Source organism: Sinocyclocheilus rhinocerous, unplaced genomic scaffold (genome assembly GCF_001515625.1).
Source record: "Sinocyclocheilus rhinocerous isolate Xijiao unplaced genomic scaffold, SAMN03320098_v1.1 scaffold4568, whole genome shotgun sequence".
Taxonomy (NCBI): Eukaryota; Metazoa; Chordata; class Actinopteri; order Cypriniformes; family Cyprinidae; genus Sinocyclocheilus; species Sinocyclocheilus rhinocerous.
This window is the reverse complement of record NW_015666728.1, coordinates 71598-79840: the sequence shown is the minus strand read 5'-3', so window position 1 is coordinate 79840 and position 8243 is coordinate 71598. Positions and strand designations below refer to the sequence as shown.

The 8243-nt window shown below is 41.7% G+C and overlaps 2 protein-coding genes across 3 annotated transcripts; one reads left to right on the top strand and one right to left on the bottom strand.

Moving 5' to 3' along the window:
- Positions 1–715: 715 nt before the first annotated feature.
- LOC107733055 (CCAAT/enhancer-binding protein gamma-like) lies at positions 716–4194 on the bottom strand. Of its 2 annotated transcripts, none has more exons than XM_016544557.1 (3): positions 3653–4194; positions 2460–2699; positions 716–2187 (listed from the first exon to the last, which is right to left on the bottom strand). In XM_016544557.1, the coding sequence occupies exons 2-3, from the start codon at positions 2574–2576 to the stop codon at positions 1807–1809; spliced, it is 498 nt and encodes a 165-aa protein (XP_016400043.1). In that variant the 5' UTR covers positions 2577–2699; positions 3653–4194; the 3' UTR covers positions 716–1806. The 2 variants fall into 2 exon arrangements, with proteins under 2 accessions (XP_016400043.1, XP_016400044.1); XM_016544558.1 differs by lacking the exon at positions 3653–4194 and adding an exon at positions 2800–3640.
- Positions 4195–5558: 1364 nt separating this feature from the next.
- Positions 5559–7041, top strand: LOC107733057 (CCAAT/enhancer-binding protein alpha-like). The gene has a single exon (XM_016544559.1). It carries the CDS (start codon positions 5804–5806, stop codon positions 6662–6664), a length of 861 nt encoding a protein of 286 aa, XP_016400045.1. The 5' UTR covers positions 5559–5803; the 3' UTR covers positions 6665–7041.
- Positions 7042–8243: the final 1202 nt, after the last annotated feature.

Genomic DNA, 8243 nt, shown 5'->3' with positions numbered 1-8243 from the left:
TTGCAATAAGAGTTTTGCCATGACAATAAATATACAGTGATTTAAGCACAGTTAATAGGGATATAAAATACTCTCAAACAGAGAAGTAGCTTTCATTTTAAATGGCAAGATTTTGTGATTCTACATTTATGGTTATAAAATGGTTTATTTGTAATGAGGACTTCAGACAGAATGTGATTTTTGCCCAAACCTATAGTGGCAGTTCTGAAATTTTACTTGAGTTCAGGTTGAGAGAGGTGTTAGCTTTGGTTAGAACAAAGCTTACCTAGAATTATGTGTAGTTCTACTTACTGCAGCAGGATTTAGTGAAGGCACCTCAGCTGACTTGGTAAATGAATGTCTAGGTTGTGCCCCTCTTCACAGTTAGTACAAACACAAGCAGTGTATTTGTATTAAAATTTTAATTTACAATGCACAAAACCCAGTATACATTATGTAAAAAAGCAAGTTGCCCAGCAACCCTCATACTTAAGCAAAATATGCCAATCAAATATTCATGAAATATTGACTTTAGTTTCATTTTTAAGAACTTTTACACAATAGCTTTATTTTAGCCCAGCCTGATACAACAATACAAAAAGTATGCAGTCGCCAATTCGCTGTTCCTCTATAGAGCATAACTTTTAATTAGTTGTTTAAATAGTGCTAATCATGCATTGCCTTTCATGCTTATTTTAAATGTTTAAAATAAACAGTCTTATCCTCCCCATTTTTAATTTCTTCCTAAACAGGAATATAGATCTTAAAGGCTGTCTGGTGAGGCTATGAAATATAGCCTGAGGTACAAAAGTCTATCTACAGCGACTCCAAGAACACATAGTTCTATGAGACTCAATGAGGGCAAAGGTCATGTGGCTGCTCCAATAACGTTAAGTAACACCTGCTGCTGCAGATGTAAATTCACACATACTGCTCTGAGACTGGTCAGAGAAACAAAATGGCCAAAATTTGATGTAGTCACAAAAAGAGCTTCTTTGGATAAGGAATTTTTCAATATAACTCAAAATGTACATAATTTAATACATTTAGGGCATGTCAGGTGACTGATGACTTTCAATGTTCAGCACCAGTACCAGTCATTCTGAATCTTATCTCAACAGTATTTACAAATACAGGGGAGTAGCTGTTATAAATTAAGCTTGTCAAAAGTTTAACTGTAACTGTAGGAATTTAAGGACTACTGATAATGCAGACACTGTCTGGAGTCTGATGCAATACATTTAGTCTGTCTTGAGTCTGTTACCATAGATACAACAGTGTATTTGCTATAATAAGACACGGTCAACAAATAAGCTTTTGAATCAAACCAAGCTGACAGGCAAAAAAGCAGAAATACAAAATTGAATTTCTGAAACTTTTCTTTAGACATTAGAGTTGAGTGATGGAACACATTTACTATTATTATATTTACTGTTAAAGCTTTGTGACCTGCTTTGGCCAGATTTCAAAATTGTCTATTGAGAAGTTTTCATAGTCCTCTAAGACAATGCAAAGTTTCAAGACACTGAAACATGCTGCTTTACACACGCAAAGCGGTTATTAAAGTTATCTCCAGCACATCAAATCAGAGCGTGGGTTGGACTTTCTGTGGTTGCTATGACGATCATAGCATTCTGCATGAGATATGAGTGAAAAAGAAACCAAATTTGAGTGTACAAACTGAAGACGCACAAGTTAAACACTGCAGACAGTACACATTGGGAACGGGAGGGGGGAAAAAAGCATAATACGATTAAGCAAAATGATTTGCCAAGAGAGCCCCCACACAGCCCACAGCATAGCACACTGTAAACCAACATCAGGCCCTCACTGGCTGCTGTTACTGCCGCTGTTATTGTTGTTGTTGCAGAGGTCTCCGGGGCCTCCACCAGAAGCAGGGGGCTGCACATTGTCTGCGAGGTTGTGAGCATGCTCTAGAAACAGGTCTTTGAGCACACTCAGTTCTTTGCCAAGCAATTTGATTTTGGCCTCCAGTCTCTCATTTTCCTCCTTCAGCTCATTGACACGCTGTTGGGTGTCCTGTGCCTTCTGCTTGCTGCGCATTCGGCTCTTCTTTACGGCCAGGTTGTTGCGTTCTCTCCGTTGGCGGTACTCGTCGCTGTTTTTATCCATCATGGACTTCTTCATCTTGCTGGGTGGTGTGGCCTTACCCCCACCTCCGGGACTCACTGGGACTAATTGAGGAACCTGTCAGAATTAAAATAATGTCATGCATAGTAAAGATAAGCAACGACATACCTAATACACAACAAATCTGCACTTTTGACAATTAGGTTGCAAATCTTCTATAAATCTTTTCTATAAATTCTTTAAGACTATGAGAAAGTGGATGATTGGATGCACTTTATGAATACATACCATTGTTTAAGCACTGCAAAATGGCAGTGCGATGCTTTTACAGAGTCATGAATATTAAAAGCCATAAACACATGGGTAAGTAGGTTTGTTGATGTGTGTACCTGCTGTAGTCCTGCAGCTCCTGCCGGGTTCAGTGCACTATTATGTGGCTGATTCTGTATAACACTGACGCCGTTCTGATCTGTGCTGGATATGTTCTGTTGCAACTGCTTGCTCATTTGGATCCACTTCCACTGTCTTTCTCTCTCCCTCTCCGACCTAAGTTGTCGGGCTTCGCAGAGCTGAACTTGGTGTTAGGTGGTATTGTGAGAAGCTGAATACCCCAACATGTAGCCGTGTGCCTAAAAACCAGACAGAGAAAGAAGTTAGACAAAGTACTCTGCACACATCAGCATCATACTCCATCACATTTTGCATAATTTGATGCCACACAATTCCCACCTGAACAGATGCACCGCGCAGAAACGCATTATTTCAGCAAAATGCTGCAACACCTAAAAGTCGGGTCAACCGCTTGTGTTCATCCGTTAGCATTATGTTGTTGTAATCCGAGCGTGCTGCCATGTCAATGTGGCAAATTCTCTCTCTCCTCAAGTGTTGCTCGCAGTTGCATCATCGCTCGCGCTCCTTTGTACACGGGAGAAGGGAAACTCCGTAGTCACTCAGAACTCTGTCGAGCTAAGTTAACATTTTAAACAAACATCAGAATAGTAAAGCTACTGTAAAGCAATTTAAAGTTTATCAGTGATCATAATAAAGCCGGACAGTGTTTTGCATGTTATTTTGAATCATATCAGGCTGGTTACATCACACACGGAACTGTGGGAATGAAGGGGAATACCGCTGACTTTCAACAACTACATTCAAAATGGCAGCAGATGTGGTAAATCAGTATTGTAATCTATCGCGTAACCATGTAAAACACTCATAATGCCGACAGAAGTGTTTCTTTAGGTTTACGTGCGTCCGTAGCCAGTGGGATCCACTGCAAGTTAGCAGGTTGGCTAATTAGCTGCCACATTCCTAACCATGGCGTCAGGCGTCTAACGATGAACTGAGAGCGCATACAGGCAGCTTTCTACATAAAAGTTGCGTGAATCAAGAACAACGAGTCGATCGCGATCATGTTTAATCGTGGGTTATGAAGCTCTCGCTGGCCTCAGATCCGGGAGTTTAAGGTATTTTGCAATCGAGTGAGCGGCACGGATCCTCTCAGTTAAGCAAGCCATCGTTTAATTGATAAAAACAATTCGAGTTTGAATAGCTATCTTACAATATACCCAGACAACCTTACCTTGAAAACCTTCGAGGCTTATAAGTTAATAAAAAGAATATCCTCTTTGTTCACGGAAAAAAACAAGCACAGGTTTAGGTATTATTGTTTGGTAAAGCGGCGCTTGGGAGTATTGCGAAATCTTGTGACCATGTAGGGAAATCTGCTCTCGCAACCAATCAAATCAGAGGGTTGGGAGAGATGACGAAATGCACTGTTTGATTGACATGTCACTAAACCAATCAGGCTGCATTTATCGGTTAGGGGCGTTTTCATGCGATAAAACATGAGATCAGTCAAGAATACTAAACAAGGTAACAGTATACCTCTCATTTTATGTTACGGACATGGCAAGTTTTAAAACGTGTTACATGTGGTTACATAAATGCAAACAGTAAATTATTAAGATTCACAGAAGCGCGAGCTAAATAAATTATTCACTAATACATCTAATGCTCTGTTAACAATTACGTTTTGCACTTTTAGCCATAGGACGTCTAGTCTGAGACAATTCTAGCACTTTAGACTTCTAGGAATTTATTGTGATTGTCAGTCTAACACCAACAAATTATCCTGCCCTCCAAAATCCTTCACTGCCATTTTATTTAATTTATTTTTCATCTCACAAACTTTCATGTTATATTATTTAGAAATTACTGGAAATTTTGGACCTAATAAGAGGATTACTTTCTTTTGGTATGCAGGACATACATGTAACATAACCTGTTAGGCTACTACATGGCTCCATATAGTAATTTCTAATTATGATATGGTAAAGAAGGGTAGACTAAAACAGAAAAACGTAATGCATAATTAGTCTGTTGCAAGCTACATTTCTTATGGCCTCTCGTCTCATTCTTTCAGTTGTGGTACGTGCCAGGCTCTCGCTGTGACAATAGAGGGAGCTCCTAGACTGCGCACGCACAGATTAGCGCCTTTACGCGCGCTCCAGCTTCAGCGCATGCAATTCTCAAGACTCCTGTGTGCTTTCCAGCTTCTCTCGTACTAGGTGAGACGTGTGCTGCACTGTGTGTTTTGGCAGAGTAGTCGTATTCGTTGTTGTGCGCAAAGACTTCCCCAAGCGTTTAGAAAATAATGCATGGCACAATTTTGTAGCAGCGACCAGAGGAAAAGAAAAGAAAAAACGCACCAAATAAAATACACAAAGATAAAATAAATCTTCATTGGATGCACAAAAAACACTTGTGGCGGGCGTTTTCTTTCTTGTTTTATGAGATTTAATGTGGAGCCGAATCACTTGACTTATCTTATTCATTTATCAAAACAATTTCATCATATGGCATATAAGGCTCCATGGTGCATTTTAATGCAGGCGACTGAGTTTTAAGGCAACAGCAATAATGTTTTCTTCTTTGTTCACCCTTTCGTTCTTTCTCTCTTCTATGCCACAAAACAAATTTTATAATAGTTATAGAAAGATTTTTCTACTTCAGCAATTTGTATTTCATTCATATAACATCCGTAACATATAATGTCCGTAACCGTTTTGCCATTGTAATTGGTCCTATGTCGATCAGTTTAGTCTGCGCTCACATACCTCTCTTTACGATTCTTTTCCCCGCATTCATTGAGAATTTCAAACATGCATTTCAGATCCCACCTCCAAAGGCTGCTACAATACATATCATAACCTAACGAACAATTCACCTGCAGTGTTAAATAAAATGCATGTATATGATAAAAACTTTATTACTATTATTTATGAAAAAAATATTATATTATGATACATTTATTAATTTTATGAAATGATCGCATACTATTTCACTTATAACTCAATAATAATGATATTTGTAAAGGACCAGGTTGATATCAGTGCGTGCGCTGAGCTCTTGCGCAAAGATCACGCAGCGAAGCATTAGGACCCAGAGCACACCCGCCCTCCAAACTCCAAAGCGTATATAAGTGCACTCAGAAAAGTGCTTGACAGATGTGAAGCTCACACGCTGTGGGTGTAAGTGTAATTTCTAAAGGACATCTCGTGTGGTGTTTCAGCCTTTACACTCAAATCCATTTTACGGCCAAGTACACAGCCACGACAAGCTGCGCGCTCGCCTGTCCCGAGAACGTTGAGCCAGCGCGGCTTTCTCTGGTACTGCGAACAAGCTGGATTCCCGGAGCTCTTCACCATGTCTGGCGGGTTTTAGATACTCCATGGAGCAAGCAAACCTCTACGAGGTCGCCCCACGGCCACTTATGACCAACCTTGTACAGAGTCAGCAAAACGCTTATACCTACAAAGACAACGCTGGAGACCTGAGCGAGATCTGCGAAAACGAGAACTCCATCGACATCAGCGCCTACATTGACCCTTCTGCCTTCAACGACGAGTTCCTAGCCGACTTATTCCACAACAGCTCCAAGCAAGAAAAACTCAAGCTGGCGAGCGGAGACTACGAGTACCCCCACGGCGCCAATGGCACACCGGGGCCCCCGCAGATGTACGGCTGCCTGAACGGCTACATGGATTCCTCCAAACTAGAACCCATCTACGACAACCAGGCACGAAGGAGACCCGTGGCCATCAAACAAGAGCCCCGGGAGGAAGATGAGCTCGGCCACTCGATGCCACCCACATACCACCACTCTCAACACCATGCGCCTCATCTGTCGTACCTTCAGCACCAGATCGCGCATTGCGCCCAAACCACCATGCACCTCCAGCCGGGTCATCCCACGCCTCCCCCGACGCCCGTACCCAGCCCTCATCACCAACACAGCCACCTGCCCTCCATGAAGATGGGCGAGCGAGGGAAAAACAAGAAACGGATCGACAAGAACAGCTCCGAGTATCGGCTGAGGAGGGAGCGCAACAACATAGCCGTGCGCAAGAGCCGAGACAAGGCGAAAATGCGTAATGTGGAGACGCAACATAAAGTGACAGAATTGTCGGTGGATAACGAAAGACTGCGCAAGAGGGTAGAACACCTCACGCGAGAACTGGACACGTTACGGGGCATCTTCAGGCAGCTTCCCGACGGCTCGTTTGTCAAAGCCATGGGCAACTGCGCCTAACAAAGCGAGCTGGACTTTTGAAGTAACTTTTGCGTGATTTTTACGTCTGCTGGATAAACGCTGACACATTCTGAAAGTGTTTCTATAGGAGCCAGGCAGCTGCGGTATACATGTGCCTTTTGTACAAAAACAAACGATAAGGTCATCTCTTCACACATTTGGACTAAAAGCTTGTTGTAGGTGTAGTCCTGTTAAGAATGTGTGTTAGCTACGCGAAACATATAAGTGCAGCTAATGGGCATGATTTCACCCTGTCAATCTACTTTTCATGTCAAGTTACCAGCTTTCGTACCCCCCAACCCCCTCCCTGCCCCATTGGGTTACATACGAATCTGAACTACACTTATAGCTACAAAAAACTTTCCTGCCATAGCAGGCTGTTTTCCCACCACACCGGTTGCTGCATAACATTCGCTGTACGACATTGTTGATTTAAACTTTTTTGCAGGGGGTGGGGTGGGGTTGTTTCGTGGACGGCAATATACAAATGCCAAAGCATAGGACTGGAATCAGTTTTTACTGTGGTAGGCTATTTGTCATTCATAACGCAGACTGTATGCACTATGTCGTCCACGCTCAACCTGATGAAGCGCATTGCATTGTGAACATTTGCCATGATTTGGGTACTGATCTTTAAAACGCTATATATATGCCAAATTATGAATTAAAACATTGTCTTACTTAGATCTTGTCCGTTGCCTTCTCATTTTGAGCCGTTTTGCATCTGTTTATATGTGTATATATATTTTTAATTAATATTTCAGTCTGTCGCGTTCGTGTCTAGAATAATTCCCTCACTGTCGTGTGGTTTCTTGAGTTATTATTTGTGTAGCAACCCCAGTTGACACGTGTAATTCGTTCGACACCGATAGGTGGCGCTCAAAAGTCGTTTGAGTCCAACATGCACATACATAACTGTGGAGCCGCTCTCTTTGAAAGAGCGTGTGAGTAAAACTGAAAACCAGAACTAACTGGAATAAGACTAATAAAAATAAATATGTTTAGGTTAAATGATAACTTCCACATTATTACCTAAAAACAGGAAGGCGTTTCCAGAAGGATCCAGTCAGCTTCAGGGTCTTCAAGCGTCAAGGTTAAAATTCACTCAACAGTAATTCACAGTGATAATTATTTACAGTGAGCTGTAGCACTTTCAGTAGAGTTCACATTAAACACATTGTCAGTAAAAGATTAGGGCTTGACTAAGTCACTGATTAGGACTAGTGAGGAGCACTCTCATTGATTAACGTTTCTGCCCTCAGCTCTGAATTGATCAATTTATCCTTAAATGAGATGGCGTGGAGTGCTGCTGTAGCTTCATTTCTCTTGAGTACACTTTTCAGGGCAGGGTGATGGAGAGAGAGAGAGAACGACAGACAGAGATTGTCCCTCTGACCTGCAGTGGAGACATGTTTCACTCCATTGTTGTCAATTGACATGGTTTTACATTATCAGCTCTGGAATGATTAAATCAATAAATCAGCCCCCTTTCCAAACCTCTGTTGCAGATAGAATGATGGCACACAAGGAATCTGCCCCAGCCAGCTGTCAGGCCAATTCTTTCAGTCTCTTGTACTTG